Source organism: Poecilia latipinna, unplaced genomic scaffold (genome assembly GCF_001443285.1).
Source record: "Poecilia latipinna isolate Pla-1442-1.1 unplaced genomic scaffold, P_latipinna-1.0 Scaffold639, whole genome shotgun sequence".
Lineage (NCBI taxonomy): Eukaryota > Metazoa > Chordata > Actinopteri > Cyprinodontiformes > Poeciliidae > Poecilia > Poecilia latipinna.
In genome coordinates, this window is record NW_015113255.1 from 77,528 (window position 1) to 95,175 (window position 17,648).

Here is a 17,648-nt window from a genome sequence, read left to right on the forward strand (position 1 = left end):
GTGTGTGTGTGTGTGTTTGTGTGTGTGTGTGTGTGTGTGTGTGTGTGTGGTTGGTAGCGTGCTTGTTTATATAAGGTTCTCCATAAATTCATATGAATTTGTATGTTATTAACTTTAAAGGTGAGACCGCCGTGGGAGAGCTGATAAACCCAGAAAAAGGCTCTCCAGGTGCTGCTGAGGACATGGAGGCTGCAGAGAGCTTCATCCAACAAGCCATGGAAATAATCCTCCAAGAGGCTGTGAAGAAAGCAACCAATGTCAAAGAGAAGGTAAAACTATAATCTTCCTTCCTGTTCCTTAGCTCTTTGCTGCTGTGCTACAAAGTATACAGGGTGTGTGACAGTAAAAGTTGGCCTCTGTTAAATAGGTGTGTGAGTGGCGCTCCCCTGAACAGCTGAAGGAGCTGCTGGACCTCGAGCTCAAAGACACGGGAGAGTCTGAGTCCAAGATCCTGCAGTGCTGCAGGGACGCCATCAGATACAGTGTGAAGACTGGTAACTGAGTGAAACGTTCTTATTTTGTGTGCTTAATAACATAAACATGAGGATGCAGGTGAACTGAACTGCATATTCGTTAAAGTTCAAAGTACTTTAACATTAAGATAAAATAATAAAATGTGTCAAATAAAATGTATAAATTTTATTTGACTGATCTTTCTGCCATAAGCTGGGCGCTGGCTGAGCACTGAGCTCAGGGAAGCGAGGCCTGCAGTACCTTAGATGTTGTTTTGACAAAAAACACACAGCAGGAGGTCAATCTGAGAGTCAAAGCATAGATATTATTTCCTGAAGTCACAAGGTGCTGCTGTAGGTTGGTGTTTCAGACTGGGAGACGTGTCAACCAGTCAATAAGCTCCATCATCTTATAGATGCTCATTTTCACCTCTACAGGTCATCCTCGTTTCTTCAACCAGCTGTTTGCAGGGATGGAGCCTCATTCCATGGTGGCTAGCTTCATTATTGAGGCAATAAAAACCAGCCAGTGAGTGATACAGCATCATGTTATAAACCTCATGAAAAAAATATGCACAATTGGTTTTACATAGTATTATAGCTAGCCTGCATTATTTCATAAAATTCTATCAGGTACACATATGAGATGGCCCCAGTCTTCACTCTGATTGAAGATGTTTTACTGAAGACCATGATGAAGCTGATTGGATGGGAGGAGGGAGGCGACGGACTCTTTAATCCCGGTTCGTATAGCAGCATTATTTCTGTCATCTATTGAGTCATAATGGTCTTTATCGGAATCTTTATTCCTGTTTCTGACAAACGCTGCTCTTTCTGGGTTTACTTTCTCCTCCAGGAGGCTCCATGTCCAACATGTATGCTGTGAATTTAGCTCGGTATCGTTACTGTCCAGATTTCAAAGAGATCGGGATCTATGCTTCTCCACGACTGGTCATGTTGACGTCTCAGGAGGTATGATTCTAGAGAAACTTGTCAGAAAAATTAGACTTTAGATTAGTTTTGTTTTGCAAGCATTCCAATGCTATCGACCAAGCAGGAGGGAAAGCCATCATGAAGAACCCTTGTCATTATTACCTCTCCATGAGGTCTATCCATCCATCCATCCATCTATCCATCCATCCATCCATCCATCCATCCATCCATCTATCCATCTATTTTCTTCCACTTATCCGGGGTCGGGTCGCGGGGGCAGCAGCTTCAAAAGGGAGGCCCAGACTTCCCTCTCCCCACCCACTTCTTCCAGCTCCTCCGGAGGAACCCCAAGGCGTTCCCAAGCCAGCTGAGAGACATAGTCCCTCCAGCGTGTCCAGGGTCTGCCTCGGGGCCTCCTCCCGGTGGGACGTGCCCGGAACACCTCACCAGGGAGGCGTCCAGTAGGAATCCTTAGCAGCAGCAGCTCTACTCTGAGTCCCTCCCGGATGACCGAGCTTTTCACCCCATCTCTAAGGGAGAGCCCAGCCACCCTGCGGAGGAAACCCATTTTGGCCGCTTGTATCCGTGATCTTGTTCTTTCGGTCATGACCCAAAGCTCATGACAATAGATGAGGGTGGGAACGTAGCTCGACCGGTAAATCGAGAGCTTCGCTTTTTGACTCAGCTCTCTCTTCACCAAGACGGACCAGTACAGCGCCCGTTTCACTGCAGACTCTGCGCCAATCCGCCTGTCGATCTCCCGCTCTCTTCTTCCCTCATTCGTGAACAAGATCCCCAGATACTTAAACTCCTCCACTTGAGGCAGGACGACCCCCCTGGCCCAGAGAAGGCACTCTACCCTTTTCCGGCTCAAAACCATTTGCCAATGAAACCTCTCCATGAGGTTTCATTGTCAAATGCAGTTGAACCTAGATATATACATTGGATAAGACGACATGAAGTTTTTCTAACTGTTTGACATTGAATCAGACTAAAATTTTTCAGTCTAAAGTCAGATAGGATCATAAAAACTGCTCCTGTTTGCTATTTGCCATAATAAGCACATTAGGGTAGTTATTGCCTTCCTATGCAATTCCGATTGATTCTCATCTACCTCCACTGCTCTGTCTGGGATTTCTCCCACAGAGCACAGTTCCTCCAGTAGAATTTAATTTGATCAGCAAACAGAAAGCGGCATTGTGAACAATGACATACATTTTCTGCTCTGTTTTAGAATTGTTGTCTGCCTATGACTGTAGCTTAGCAATGACAGGAAGCTGTGAAGGAAGTGAAGGAAGCTGTTCAGTTCGTGTTTTCAACACTTCCACATATTGAGTAGTTAAAGTCAGATCAAGAGGAACTTTTAAGGAGAATATAATTGCTGGGAAAGATGTTGTTCGATTTGACAATTCTGTCTTCGCAGTGGGGGATGGCTGCTTACATAGCACTCAGTTTCTGGTAAGCTTCATAGCGTAGTTGACACATGACATACCTCACGGCCAAATGTTAGCGATTGGGTAAAATTTAGTGCACACCTCCAGGAAGCAATTGTTTCTCAAGAGCTGAGGATCCAAACCTTCTGGGCGAAGCAAAGCGTAGAACAAGGGGCTGGTTTTTAGCAGGCTACCACCACAGCAAAAGTAAAAAACTTTGTGAGGATGCTAATTAAAGCTGGTAAAATAGTGTCCTTATTTATAGTAGAACAAGTCCTGTACCGGTAATCGCTGACTCAGCATAAAAGAAGCAATTACTTCAAAACCAGCACAAGAAGTTACAGTATTTGCTTTCTTGTGTTGGTGAAAAAAATCTAATTGAAATGTTTTTTCACCAACTTCAATAATTACTACGACTTCAATAAAGTTCTTGAAGTGTTTGGCCGTATTGACCAACTTTTGGTTGAAAGAAAGGAGGAAGCTACACTGTCCCAACAGCAAAGTAGAGAAGTGGAAGCATCATGTTATGTGTGCTATTTGATGAAATGTGTTTTTACAAAATATGTATTTCAGTTCCACAATCTTGGCATAAAAAACTGAAGAAAGCTGGTGAAAATACTTTTTCACAGCATCATATGTTAACAGTGGAGAGAAAGACGTAAGTCTTGATCCCACTGGTGAAATATATATGAGGGTTATTTAGTTGCCCTTCAGTCAGTTAAACAGTTTCTTGTTATTTTAAATAAAATACAAGTATAGAAAAGTAAGAGTTGCAAATATTTCGATTCCTAAGCAATGTTATCATTTTCAGTGTCATTACTCCATCGCTAAGGCAGCAGCTTTACTGGGATTTGGCACTAAGAACGTTTATGTGGTTCCCTCTGATAACAGGTAAGCTGTTCCTGACACTTTCTGACCTTCTTTCAAGTATTATTTCTGAAAATGCAAAGACAAAAGTAATATGCAAGGGGTAAACACTTTTACTTGGTACTGTAAAATTAAACACAAGGTAAATGTAGATGTAATTCAAAAATGAATGAGCCAATTGAACAAAATAGTTTTCTTAAACTAAGAAATAGGAACATTATTGTGTAAAATTGACTTTTTTGAGTTTTACATCATGTTATAATTTTATTCCCTCTCAACAACATACTTGGAGTGTTGATTTTATTCTTTTATGGATGTTTAAGAAATTCTTGAATCTCCCATGGCAACCATTCAGGTGTGCAAAACACCTATTTGGACCTAGCTAGCCAGCTGCAATTAGCAAACAGCTGGTGGAACTGTTTATCTGTTACTTCACATTGTGACGCTGTAAAAATGTTGTTAAAGGGTTAATAGAAGAGCCATGGTGTGATGACTTCCTGAAGGCAGAGTTTCAGAAAGAGCAGGAATTTCTGAAGAGATGGAGGCCCAATTTCAAGGCGTCACATTATGAAGTCAAATTTCTTTTAAGTCATATTTGACATATGCAGTATTTTTGTCACAACTGAAGGTTGTGCTGCAGAATGATACTATATGGCTGGAAATCACATAATACTGCCCCTATAGACAAGGTTATCTGCTCCATAGATTGATTACTGTAAAACAGGGTAGCTTGTTCCTAGTAAAAAGGTGTTGGTTAGTGCTCCACTTTTAGACAAACCATGGCACTTTTGTTACTAAAAACTAAAAAAAGAAAAATCCAGACAAAGATTTAACACTACTAGACTAATAGAGTAGTCACTACTAGACTAAGAGCTAACAGCAACAGGTGAGGGACAGGAGAACCTTGAAAAAAATTCTCATTGAAATTAACATTGTTTTAAAATGGCTGCTTCATATAGTTGATCTTAAACCATATATTCCCTCCTTTTCAGGGGAAAAATGATTCCATCTGCTCTGGAAGAAAAAATACAGCTGGCAAAAAGTGAGGTGAGCCACCCAGCTTATTTTAGTGTGTGTGTGTGTGTGTGTGTGTGTGTGTGTGTGTGTGTGTGTGTGTGTGTGTGTGTGTGTGTGTGTGTGTGTGTGTGTGTGTGTGTGTGTGTGGATGGGGGTGGCTTTACTTTTTGCATCTTTCATATGTCTTTGCCTGTTTGCACACACGTGTCTCTTCAGGGTGCAGTTCCATTCTTCGTAAATGCCACTGCTGGAACAACAGTGCTTGGCGCGTTTGATCCTATCGATGAGATCGCCAACATCTGCGAGAAGCACAACCTGTGGCTCCATGTGGATGTGAGCTGCTCCACTGGTTTATTACCCCAGGTCTCCACAGCAGCTCACATCATCATTGTTGTATTTTTATTTTCCTCAGGCATGCTGGGGTGGAGGCGCTCTCGTGTCGAAGAAGCACAAGCACTTGTTAAAAGGCATCCAGAGGTGAGCAGCAGCGCTGTCAGTGGGTATTTTGTGCCCGTTTGGGTCACACGTATGTAGATGAAAGCATCTGTTATGGACTGGAGCTCCACTCCCTAAAGATCTCATTTATAAAGATTATAAACAGCCAGAGTTTATTATTATTCACCCCCCAAATGAGAGATAATAAACATCACGCTAATTAAGTGTTAGTTCTAAAAACATTCTGAGTTCTGAACCAGCAGAATAAGATGACTCCCTCTGGAGGATACATCACATAAAAGTGACTCAACCATTCAGCTAAAATTTGAGATTTACTATTTCTGTTTGTTCCTGATTAGAGTCAATTCTGTTGCCTGGAACCTTCACAAAATGCTGATGGCTACCCTGCAGTGCTCAGCCTTCCTGGTCCGAGACAAGAGTGTAAGAGAGCATGATTATTACCTGATCTGTTGCAGAGATATTTTTTAAAAAGTAACTATAATGGAGGCAACAATCTGCATTTTTGTACTAGCGTAAAACAATATTTTAGCTCCCCTAAAGTTGAATATTTTTCACAATAGTATTCAAGCTTTTTTTTTTTTCTTTTTGCAAGTGTCTCCTTCAGCGCTGCCACTGTGCTGGGGCTTCATACCTCTTCCAGCAGGACAAGTTCTACGATGTGAGCTATGACACTGGGGACAAGTCGGTCCAGTGCAGCAGGAAGCCGGACGCCTTCAAGTTCTGGCTCGTGTGGAAAGCTGTAGGCACCAGAGAGCTGGAGTACAGGGTGGACAGGGCCCTGGCTTTGGCCCGGTGAGTCCGGGAAGACGAATCTGGGATGGTTTACTTTTTTTACAGAGAGTTATACACAAGGGTGAAAGTAGGGGGGTACGGTCGGGTACTGCATACCCCAAAAAGATTTAGCAGAGGTACGCAGTACCTGCAAGAGAGGGGAGCGGCTGTCTGCTGTAAAGAATCAACGGGTTCACCCACTAATCAGCCATGACTGATTAGTTTTTCAAGAACAATCCAAAGCACGACTTAATCAGTTAATAAATAGCTAACCCTCACCCAAAATTCAGTCCAGTCACTCAAAGACTCAAAATCTGATACATAAAATCCACAATAGTTATCAAACAAGGCAGTCAAGTTCGCTTTATCATTCAGTTTAAGAAAAAGTTTTCTAAGTAAACCCAGCAGATTGCATCAAGTTATTGACTCGCAGGAATTCACCATACATGGCATGCATAGCCACAGTAGAGAGGAAATCTCCCCTTTAACAGGAAGAAACCTCCAGCAGAACCACAACCTGTGTGAACAGTCTGATTTTAAGAAGTCAGATCATACACATCACTCTCTTCTGATTTTAAATCTTCTTTGTGATGCAGGTATCTCGCACAAGAGATCAAAAAAAGAGAAGGATTCAGATTGGTAATAGAGGTGGGTTTTTCTTTCAACCAATATATGTATAATTCCTGATATATTCATTGAGGTAGTTATTTGTAAAAGTTATCAGATATGTGACACATTTCCATGTCTAAACTATTTCGTTTTGACAAAAAAAACAAAACAAAAAAAAAATGTCATTCACAGCCTGAGTTTGCAAATGTTTGCTTCTGGTACATTCCACCGAGTCTGAGGAACCTTCCAGAAAGCCCCGAGCTGTGGAAGAAGCTACACACTGTAAGGAGTCTGTTTTTAATATGTTGGCATATGAAGGTTACATTAGCTTCAGTATCTTTGTTCAGCTAGAGTTGCAGTATGCAACTTTCATTAAAAAAATATGACTTTTACATATTTGTTAAAACTATCACAATGTTGTAACAGATAATCTGTGAAGAGTTTGATCTCCACCTCCTCCCTTTGCTCCAACTGAAAACAACCAATCAGAGCCAGCAGGCGGGTCTTAGTGCTGTCACTCATTCTCATGTACTCACTTCTAAATGAGCTAATGGTGGAGAAACTATTTACCATTACTGGAAAACAGTTTATCTGCCATCTGCCATCCTCAGCATCCACAACAAACTATGCTAGCTACAGCGTGGCAAAGAGTAAGGGCGAAGGAGGTCTTTTTCTCACAGATTCTCATACCATAGTGACAGTTTCATCAAATATGTAAAAAAATAAGTGTTTATAAAAGTTACTGCAGCTTTAATCCTTGAATCATGTTGGTGAACAGTAAATTATGCTTTTTTTTTCTTACACGTACCGCTTCTGTTTTTTTTGTTTGTTTTTTTTTTTTTAGCTGAGTTAGATGGTAAAACATAAGAACTGCTTTTACTCATCTCTTAGGACCATGAAGCCAATGTTTAGCAAACAGTCCATGATTTTTAAGCATGTGATCCTCAGTCTTTCATTCCTGAACCAGACCTCTACTGGAACCAGTCTGTAAGTGTAAAAATTAGACAGTGAAAGTTGTAGCCTCTCTCTTTCGCCTGCAGGTGGCGCCAGTAGTTAAGGAGCGTATGATGAAGAAGGGCAGTATGATGATTGGATATCAGAAGCATGGAGACAAGCCCAACTTCTTCCGGATGGTGGTGATCAGCCCTCAGGTGAGCAAGCAGGATTTGGATTTTGTCCTGGATGAGATACACAGGCTGGGAAAGGACTTGTGATCCAGGACGGGTTTCCATCAAGAGCTTTTATTCATCCACTGTGGATGGACTTGAAAGTCCATCATTTTCTGGAAGCTAAATGAATCAACAGAAGCTGTAGTTGTAACGACAGACTGTACCATCACCTGGATCCTGGAAAGACAACTGATGATCTGTATATATGCAACAATTTTTATACTTTGTATCCATACAAAAGCAATAGAGGAGCTATAATTCCCCAACATTGTCAATCCACAAAAATGTATTAAATATTTTTGTCTAGTCTATGAATTTGATGTATTTTAAATTTTAACATGTTTGAACATTTTGTATGTACACTGAACACCACTTTTTCCTTTTTATATTCAGTGTTGTGCCTTCATTTCCATTATTTTTGTGCTATTTTCTTGAGTTTACTTGTAGTATTAGTTATTGTTTTTCCATAAAAAGTTTTTCAAAATAGCACTAACTTATGAAGTTTAAGTTTTCATCCTCACATCAAACAGTAGCTGTGTTTCTATTAACCATAAAATTGCACAAATTGAAATTCTGAAATAAATGTTCTTAATGTAAATATGTTTGACAACAGACCTCTTTTATTAGCTACCCACACTTATACCGGATTACAGTCCAAACTGTAGAAAGTTACTGTACAGCTTAAGACAGAGATGCTGAAATCAGAAGTACGGTCAGCCTCCAGTTATCCAGTTCATCAAAGCCCTCATAATCATCATCATCAGAATAATTACTGTCAGGCACAGCACTGACAGTAATGATCAGGCACATGGTTATTGAAGGGCTTACAGCTTCACCTTCATAAGCTGTTGCCATAACAGCAGCAGCTGCAATTTGTACTTGTACAGTTTTTATCTATGATGTTTATATAGCACAGTGTAAGATATCCAAATGTTAGAGGTCACTAAAATAACTATTATTAAATAGATACAATTCTGAAGCACATGAATAAGTTGTCCTACATGTTTCATAAATGTTCTGCCTGAGATGTTCCCCGTGTCAAACGATTTTGTGAACACTGCTATAACCAGACAACATTTATTTTGAGAGGAGAGAATGTGGGGTCAGTGGATACATCTGACCTTATGACCCATGATCCTGAAGTCTCATTTACACAGTGGCGATAATGAACGACACACACGCTTCAGAACGACCAGAGATAGTTGGTTTATTATTGTTCCAGTTCCATGAAAAAATATTTCTGACACAAAGTATGAATCTGAAGATGACATGGAAATAAACATTGCACTCTTACAACACTGTGTGCTGAAAACTACTTGCATAACCAAATCTAAACCTGACACCCTAAACTTAGATCTCTTAGCTTTTCACACTCGTGATATCAACAGCTTCCTCAATTGAAAATATGAGGAAGAGTCACTGAGGGTAAAAGTGCCAAAAGTAATATATTCCAAGTACAAATTTCAACCCTGATGGCGTTATTAATGCAAAATATGCAGGGACATGATTCTGCAAATGATTCTTTATAAACTTACAGAAGATATGATGAACCTGATAAACTGTCAGCGTATCATAAATCCTTTCCCAGGCTGTGTATCTCATCCAGGACAAAGTCCATGTCCTGCCTGCTGACCTGAGGGCTGATCACCACCATCCTGAAGAAGTTGGCTTGGCCTCTGTGAGGCTGGTAGCCCACCATCATGCTGCCCTTCTTCATCATGCGTTCCTTAACAACTGGCGCCACCTGGAGGCACAGGGGGCAACAAAAGATACTAACTAAAAACTTCATAATAATGCATCCAAACTCAAACAACAATCCACAACAGCATGCCAAAGTCTACAGCAAGAACTCATGACTCATAGGTTCAAGGTTCAAATCTAAATTTTAGATACTGGCACAGATCTGAAACTATTTCTGATGAACAGATCAGACTGATTAAATTTGTCTATATCTCAGTAGCCAAAATAAATAGCTTTTTAAGCAGCAGGGTGAAAACCCATCTATTGACTGAAAAACATAAAGGGCACTCCAATTTGGAATTTATTTGAACTTAAAATTGATCATCAAAATTACTTTGATATAACACACCTTTCTTAACATAGAAGAATGGGTATATATTGACAAAAATGACCAAAAGAGCTGTTCTCATAAACTAAGTGCAGGTTGTAATTTTGAATGTTGTGTTGACCTAAGGAACAGCTGAGCCTTGTGTGGACAAGCTTTGTGTGTGAAATTCTTGACCATTCTTTCTTGTTGTACATCTTCAGCTGGTCAACAGTCTGGGGTCTCCTTTGATATGCTTCATGACATGCCATTCATTTTAAGACAGGTCTGGACTGCAGACAGGCCAGCCTAGTACTATATTATAGAGCCAATGTATTTTAATACATACAGAATATGACTTGGCATTGTCTGGCTGGGATAAGCAGGGGGCTCCATGAAAAACATGTTGTTCCAAAACCTGAATGTACCTTTCAGCATTAACGGTGTCTTCACAAGTTACTCATTCCACACACATGCCAGTACCATCACAGACACTAGCTCCTGAACTGTGTACAGGGAACAATCCGGACGGTTCTTTTCCTCTCTGGCCTGGCGGACACCACCATCAAGATTTTAAAAAAATCTTCACGTTGCGTCAGCCCATCGTAGATGAAATGGGCCTCAGGGAAGCCGGCGATGTTTCTGGGTGTTATTGATATATGGCTTTCATTTCACATAGGAAAGGTTTAACTGGCCCTTGTAGATCTAGTGACAAACTGTACTTACTTACAATGGTTTTCTGAAGTGCTCGTGAGCTCATGTGTTACAGAATGATGTCGGCTTTTAATGCAATACCACCTGAGGGATCGAAGGTCACGGGTATTCAGTGCTGCTTTCGGCCTTCCTGCTTACTTGCAAATATTTCTTCAGATTTTCTGAATATTTCGATGATGGCTTCGACTGTAAAAGATGAAATCCCTACAATCCTGCTGTTGAGAGACGTTGTTCTTTAACTGCTGGACTATTTGGTCATGCAGTTGCTCACAAAGTGGTGAACCTCACCTCATTCTTGCTTGTAAACATTTTTTAGGGATGACTCACTTGTTTATAATAAAGTTATAATTAAAGGTTCCAAACAAGTGTTTTTTTGAGCATTCCTCAACTTTCCTAGTCTTTTGTTGTCCCTGTCCTTACTTATTTTGGATCGTGGTGCAGGCATTGAATTCAAAATGAGTGAATATTTGCAAAACCATCAAAAAGTTGATCCATTGGAACATTAAATATCCATCCTTTGTAGTATGGCAGAGATAGCTCTATGTATGTATAGTACAACTAAATATTCATTGAAAAGGATTTGCAGATCATTGCATTATATTTTTTTAGGTTTTTCCACACTTTAACAATAACATTGCTTCATTACATACATTGTGTAGTTTTTCCTGGAACTCTGGGCCATCTGGCAGGTCTCTCAGACTTGGTGGGATGTACCAGAAGCAAACATTTGCATATTCAGGCTGCAGAAGAACAAAGCAAAAAATAAATAAATAAATAAATCACACCATTTAAAATTCAAATTAAACATTTAATATTTCATTAATAAAAGGTAAACTTGCCTCCATTACAAGACGGAAGCCTTCCCTTTTTGTAATTTCGTCTGCAAGATACCTACAAAAGAAATTATGCAATGAGTGTAGAAAAAGAGTGCACTAGGTGAAAATGGTAAAATGAAGAAAGGGCATGCTTCAACAACTTGTCAGCGGCTTTAAAGGAGAAAAACATATTAAATTTGGTTTTTGTGAATGTCAAGAATTCATACCTCCTCTTGGCAAATCTCAGTATTAGATTTCTCTGTTTGGAAGAGACACTCTGCGATGCAGAGAGCAATAAGAAGATGGTCACAGGAAGCTGAAATAGCCTTGCAGGGTTGCTTGTTTTGAGGCTACAGACTGGGATGCACTGTGCCAGCCACAAAGAAAGGACATCAATGTTATGACTGAGTGTCTGATAGACTGTATAAACTTCTGTGTGGACAGCATCATCCCCACCAGAACAACCAGAACAGTGAGAAGCTTCCCCGGTAACAAACCTGGATCACCAGTGAACTAATGGAACTGATAACCAAGAAAAGAGAGGCTTCAGAGAGAAATGATCACAGAAGCAACTTAAAGTCAACATTAGAGACAGCAAGGAGCTGAGGTTCAAAACGTCACCAGACAGCTGCTTCAGTAAACCCACTGTCACCTGAACGAAGCAGGAAGCACTGAGGATCAATGTTCTGTCTGATTTCACGTCAGAAACTCCAGAAGACACAGATGGACGCCTAAATAACCACCTGAAAAACAGATCGCGGTCTATGTGTCTGCAAGGATGATGTCTATAAGAAGGGGGAAGCAGACTTTACTTCTTGAGGAAGGTTAGGTTCTCCAGTGTTTGCAACAAGACGCTGCATTTTTTTCTGCAAGCGTTGTGGAGAACTCAATCTCTCCCACCATCATCTGCTAGGGCAGCAACAAAGAAGATCAACAAGCTGATTGGGAAACAGTTCCAGAACTTCCTGAGATAACTATGTAAAGAAGGACTCTTCATAAAATGAAGAACATTACGGATAACTCTGAGCATCCTCTTCATCCAACTGTCAGACAGGAACAGAGTGCCCCCAGTCAGAGACTTTTAGAGAACCATTGTGATACAGACCACAACCGGAGATCATTCCTGGCCACAGCCATCAGAGGCTACAACATTTATTTTCACTTTAGAATGAATAATATATTTTTGAATTGAATTGAATTTAACTTAGTCATTTCAAAGTTTCAAAGCACAGCAAAAGCCTTTCTTAATTCCAGCTGGACAGGTTCCATCCTGATGTAACCAGGCTGAAGTGTTGCCCTGCAGCCAAACTGACCTGGCCATGGCGAGAGCTCTGTCCACCCTCTGCTCCAGCTCACTGGTACCCAAAGCTTTCCACATTAGCCAGAATTTGAAGGCATCTGGCTTCCTGCTGCACTGGACCGACTTGTCCCCGGTGTCGTAGCTCAAGTCGTAGAACTTGTCCTGCTGAAAGAGGTAGGAAGCCCGAGCGGAGTGGCAGCGCTGGAGGAGATGCTGCAGAGAGACAGCAACGCTAAATGTGATGTCCTGTTTTTTTCATCCACTTGCAATTCCTAGGTGTCTTATAAAATGTAAACATCAACATTTTTGCTTAAGTGTTAAAAGGTGCGTTCCATTTCTAAATAACAGAGAATCATCAGAGCTGTTCTTACAGTTTTGTCTCTGACCAGGAAAGCTGAGCATTGCAGACAGGCCATCAGCATCTTGTGAGGGTTCCAGGAAACAGAGTCGACTCTTTACATAGGAACAAAGGTGAGACATTAACCTCGGTGGTGCCATCACAAGAACCTGGCTTTTCTGTATTTCATCATTTCAATGAAAGTTAACATACAACCAAACACAAATTCTCAACTGATTTAAAGGAAACATCAGACTCACACTTGTTACTTGTCTGAATTGAGGGGTAACTTGTTCTTTGGTCTCACTGTTACCGGATGCTGAGCACTACACTTCCTACTGAATATTTTTTGTTAAAGACTTCTTTAGATTTGCAACTAAAGATACTGACTTTAGTTGCAAAGTCAATATCTTTGCAACTAAAAGATATTGACATGGAGAAATATCTTGCGTTAATGTGTATTAAGTTATATTTTGTGTTTGAAGTAATAAAGTAAGCACTTAAAGTCGTCATAAGAGGGTGTCTCAAAAGTGGCCTTTATACATGACAATCATTAGTTTTTAATGCTGTAATGTGCCTGTGTTTGTGTTGCTCCACTGTGCCCTTAAAGTGCTGCTTAGGGACAAATTGAATTGAATTGAATTGAATTGAATTGAATTGAATTGAATTGAATTGAATTGAATTGAATTGAATTGAATTGAATTGAATGAAATTAGCAGATGTTATCTATTCTGGGACGGTTGTGCATCTTTCAAACACGAATGAAATTAACCAGTGAATCACCTGTGAATTCCTTTCATTAGGAGCTTGTGCTTGTTGGACATGAGAACTGCTCCTCCCCAACATGCCTGTTAAAGAGAAAAACAAAATGACCATACATGCTATTGCCATGGTTGCGTTGCGTGAATGAATTCCTTGACTTACATCCACATGCAGCCACAGTTTGTTTTTCTCACAGATATCTGCAATTTCGTCAATAGGATCGAAGGCTCCAAGGACAGTGGTCCCCGCCGTGGCATTCACCATGAAGGGAACTCCACCCTGAATTCAAACACAAGCATTTGATCTGACTTTCTCGCAAAAGTGTTGACCTTACATATCTTTCGAATAAAGTTTCTCACCTCACTTTTAACAGACTCTATTTGCTCCTCAAGAGCAGAGGGAATCATCTTTCCTCTGAAATACAAAAACAAGTTGGAGTTTCATCATAAAATTTCTTCAAAATAAACAAACACATACTTTTACACAACTGCGAAAGAAATTAAACTTTTTGTAGATAATATTAAAATATTAATAATAAAACCAGTTCTGTGAGACTAGATCTGACAGAACTAGAAGCAGCAGAGTTCCAAAACGTGTGTGGTGATTTACCTCTTATCAGACGGAACCACAAAGACATTCTTTGTGCCGATTCCCATTAGAGCTGCAGCTTTTGAGATGGAGTAATGACACTGGAAGAGATCAAAACAGAGTTCATGTGCAGTCAAAACAAAAACCATGAAAAGCCGCTGCCTGATCTTCCTTTTTAAGACTCAAGTCCACTTGGTTGTGAAATCCACCAGTTCAAACAAGCAGGCTCTTTATTACACTGTAACTGATTTTTTTTTTTTTTTTTTTTTTTGACAGGAGAAAAAAAAACCTGCTGCCTTAGTGTGAATCTTGATGGAAGTTTTCTGCTGGGACATGTTGTACATTAACAACCATACCTCTTGTGATGTGAACACCGCCAGCCGGGGAGCTGCAGAGTTTCCAAGCTCCTTGATTTCAGGAAAATGACGGTACCTGGCTAGGTTCAAGGCGTACATGTTGGACATCGACCCACCTTAAAAAAACAAGATGGGACACATTGGGACACCAGATCTACTGACAGCTAGTGAGTGATTAAAGCTGTATGAACACACGGTTAAACCTGCTGGTGGAATTGTGATAAATGTGTGCCATCTGGACAACTTTATTTTACTTATGGAGCTGTGGCTTCTTCTCTGTCAGAAAATACTGAAGGATAAGATTCAGTCATGATCATATTGTCTATGACTTGTGTCTTTATCAAAACAATTCTGTAAAGAAAAGTAGGCAAAAGTTCCTCGGCAAGGTAAAAATACTCATTTCCTATCAACAATGCCAATTCTTGACTGCCTTCATTAAGTGAGGAAGTTAACTACCTTTTCACACAGGGTCGTCTTGGTTTTGGGCTTTATTCAAGCCTCAACTAAATCATTTGATCCCTGCATTCGTCCCAGATGATATTTCATTTGATGATTTGAAACATTTTAGTGGGACAAAAAAGAAACAAGGAAAGTTTTAAGGGGACAAATACTCTTTCATTGTTTAATATCTGGTTGTGAGCTGACTGCCAGTGTAAACTAATACCTGCGTTAAAGAGTCCATCTCCTCCTTCCTCCCAGCCAACTGTCTGTATCAGCTTCCTGAGCACAGCATTCTCCATCAGAGTGAAGACTGGAGACATCTCATAGGTGTACCTGAGCAAAATGACACGTTTCCCCATCAGCATCCTTCATCCTACGATATAAAAGCCTGTAAGGCTCAATTAATTCATATTAATTAATATTAAGTGAGGGTCTCACAGGCTGGGTTTGAGGGCATCAGTGATGAAGCTAGCCACCAGGGAGTATGGTTCCAGCCCCGCATACAGCTGGTTGAAGAAATGAGGATGAGCTGGAAATGAAACACAAACGGTTCATTCAGGGAGAAAAAAACATCTAGTCACATATCATCACAGAGCTCCAACTAGGACAGAATAATTATGAAAGATTGGAGATTTATAATAACCCTTTCCAGGTTTCAGCTTTCTATGTGATGCAAATTAAAGTAGGGCTGAAACCAAATAAGCATTAACAGGAGTATGCAGACTCCAAAAAGTCTAATTACAAGATATTTACAGCAGTAATGAGACAAAGCTGTACAAAAAATGTATGACTCTTCAAGTCATTCCGTCTCTGTCTGTAAATCTGTTCTACCCAGAACTCCTCAAGTGGTAGTTTTAACTTCACCTGGTTCAAATCTTGTTAAAAATATATCTATTAAGCAACTTCTGCTGTGAAATTACAGATCAGTCAATCCCGCAAAATAATCAAGCAGAAAGAGTTGAGCTTTTTACATGATGTCAGAATGATTTTCATCCTCCGCTACAAATGATCAACCATTTACTAAAGGAATGCTGTTATTGCATTTCAGGGAAAACAATGTTTGCATGCACCTCAATAAAGTAATGCAATAAATTTGCCATGTGATTCATATTAAAATGCCACAACAGTGACACAGTTACACAAATATTTATTTTTAATTGATAAACATCAAAACTTTACACAAACAGTTCAGATTAACATGTAATGAAACTACTATCAAGCATTGAAGAAATGATGATTTACAGTGTTCTTCCCTACAAACTGCAAAGAGAAGCAGCATCCATTGGCAACTGCATTGTCACTTAGCGAGTCATGATGAGATTGCAAAAGTACCCAGGCACAGCGAACCTCTAGTTCAGTGGTGGGAAATATTTAATGAAAAAATATTGGCTTACAAAAATACCAAAAAAATGAAAAACAAACTCAGTCCTGAAACAGGAAGAGCTCGGATAATAACCAGTAGGATCCAGTGGATTTCTCCTTCTCATTGTTCATCAGACACCACTGAAGTTTGGAATAAAATGTAAGAATGAATTCACAATAAGTACATGAACGCCACTGGCATCATAAATTAAGCCACAATCAGCCATACATATATACAGACTTGGGCCACATAAACTATACCACTATGGTATGTTCCACATACCACATGTTATGTGGTATGGTAGGTACATACCACATAGTATGTGGTATGTTAATTTCCAGAACTGGTCCAATAATACCAGTTGCCATGTCAGCAGTCAACCAGCAGTGCTGTCCTGACATCACACATGGCCCAGACCTGTCTGCTCCCTAATAGCTACTAAGCTATTTTATATAGCAGCTATTTTATATAGCCCAATGACAATTCTGTCATTGGGCGACGGTTAATGGGAGGAGTCTTTCTATAGGAAAGTTGTGTGTTTTATTCTCGTGTCACATACTGCAATATGTAACTTTGATAAAAATGGGTCTTTTATATATTTGTCAAACTTGTCTTGACAGTAACACAGAATATCTGTGAAAAACTCGAGCTCCGCTGCCTTTTTCCAGTGCTCCCACTAACTGTAGAAATACACCACTAAGTCAGAAGCAACCAATCAGTGCCAGGAGGAGGGTCTTAGTGCTTTCAAACACTCTCATGATCATCCTCTACTCTTGCTCTCTGCTATGCTACAGCTGGTTCACTACAATATAGCCTGCCATGAATGCTAGGCTAGTTAGCATGGCCACCGATGACAGTGGATAAACAGCTTCCCTGTAAGTAACTGTAACTTGTTTCTCCGCCATCAGGACATTGAGCAGTACTGAGTGATAGCACAAAGACCCTCCTCCTGGCTCTGATTGGTTGTTTTTGGTCCATTTCTTCAGACGACAACAGCAGCACAGGGAGGAGGAGAAGGAAACTGATCTTTTCACTGGTGAATGTGGTTCTATTGTGGAGTGCTTTGACAGGATGATTAGTAAATGCTATATAAATTCACTCTGTCTAGACCAGGGGTGGGAAATCCTGGTCCTCGAGGGCCAGTGTCCTGCAACTCTTAGATGTCTCCCTGGTCCAACACACTTGACTGCAGCTGAATCACCTCCTCAGTNCAGTCAGGTT

At 40.3% G+C, this 17,648-nt stretch overlaps 2 protein-coding genes across 3 annotated transcripts in view; one reads left to right on the plus strand and one right to left on the minus strand.

Annotated features, from left to right (window-relative positions):
• Positions 1-8,063, plus strand: part of LOC106954229 (acidic amino acid decarboxylase GADL1-like) — a 12,593-nt gene extending 4,530 nt beyond the window's left edge. The window contains exons 2-15 of the mRNA XM_015043561.1: positions 121-269; positions 368-494; positions 891-981; positions 1,086-1,195; positions 1,309-1,424; positions 3,630-3,709; positions 4,678-4,732; positions 4,919-5,035; positions 5,115-5,179; positions 5,497-5,578; positions 5,751-5,950; positions 6,526-6,577; positions 6,731-6,820; positions 7,579-8,063. Of these exons, the coding sequence (XP_014899047.1) occupies positions 121-269; positions 368-494; positions 891-981; positions 1,086-1,195; positions 1,309-1,424; positions 3,630-3,709; positions 4,678-4,732; positions 4,919-5,035; positions 5,115-5,179; positions 5,497-5,578; positions 5,751-5,950; positions 6,526-6,577; positions 6,731-6,820; positions 7,579-7,752 (1,508 nt within the window). The 3' untranslated portion in view covers positions 7,753-8,063. The remainder of the gene's footprint in view (positions 1-120; positions 270-367; positions 495-890; positions 982-1,085; positions 1,196-1,308; positions 1,425-3,629; positions 3,710-4,677; positions 4,733-4,918; positions 5,036-5,114; positions 5,180-5,496; positions 5,579-5,750; positions 5,951-6,525; positions 6,578-6,730; positions 6,821-7,578) is intronic.
• Positions 8,064-8,887: 824 nt separating this feature from the next.
• LOC106954230 (acidic amino acid decarboxylase GADL1-like) overlaps positions 8,888-17,648 on the minus strand; it is a 21,640-nt gene continuing 12,879 nt past the window's right edge. For both annotated transcript variants that reach the window (XM_015043563.1, XM_015043562.1), the window contains 12 exons: positions 15,503-15,593; positions 15,288-15,397; positions 14,624-14,739; positions 14,289-14,368; positions 14,039-14,093; positions 13,842-13,958; positions 13,701-13,765; positions 12,952-13,033; positions 12,594-12,793; positions 11,305-11,356; positions 11,116-11,205; positions 8,888-9,451 (listed from right to left, as the gene is read on the minus strand). In XM_015043563.1, coding sequence (XP_014899049.1) covers positions 9,278-9,451; positions 11,116-11,205; positions 11,305-11,356; positions 12,594-12,793; positions 12,952-13,033; positions 13,701-13,765; positions 13,842-13,958; positions 14,039-14,093; positions 14,289-14,368; positions 14,624-14,739; positions 15,288-15,397; positions 15,503-15,593 — 1,232 coding nt within the window. In that variant the 3' untranslated portion in view covers positions 8,888-9,277. The remainder of the gene's footprint in view (positions 9,452-11,115; positions 11,206-11,304; positions 11,357-12,593; positions 12,794-12,951; positions 13,034-13,700; positions 13,766-13,841; positions 13,959-14,038; positions 14,094-14,288; positions 14,369-14,623; positions 14,740-15,287; positions 15,398-15,502; positions 15,594-17,648) is intronic.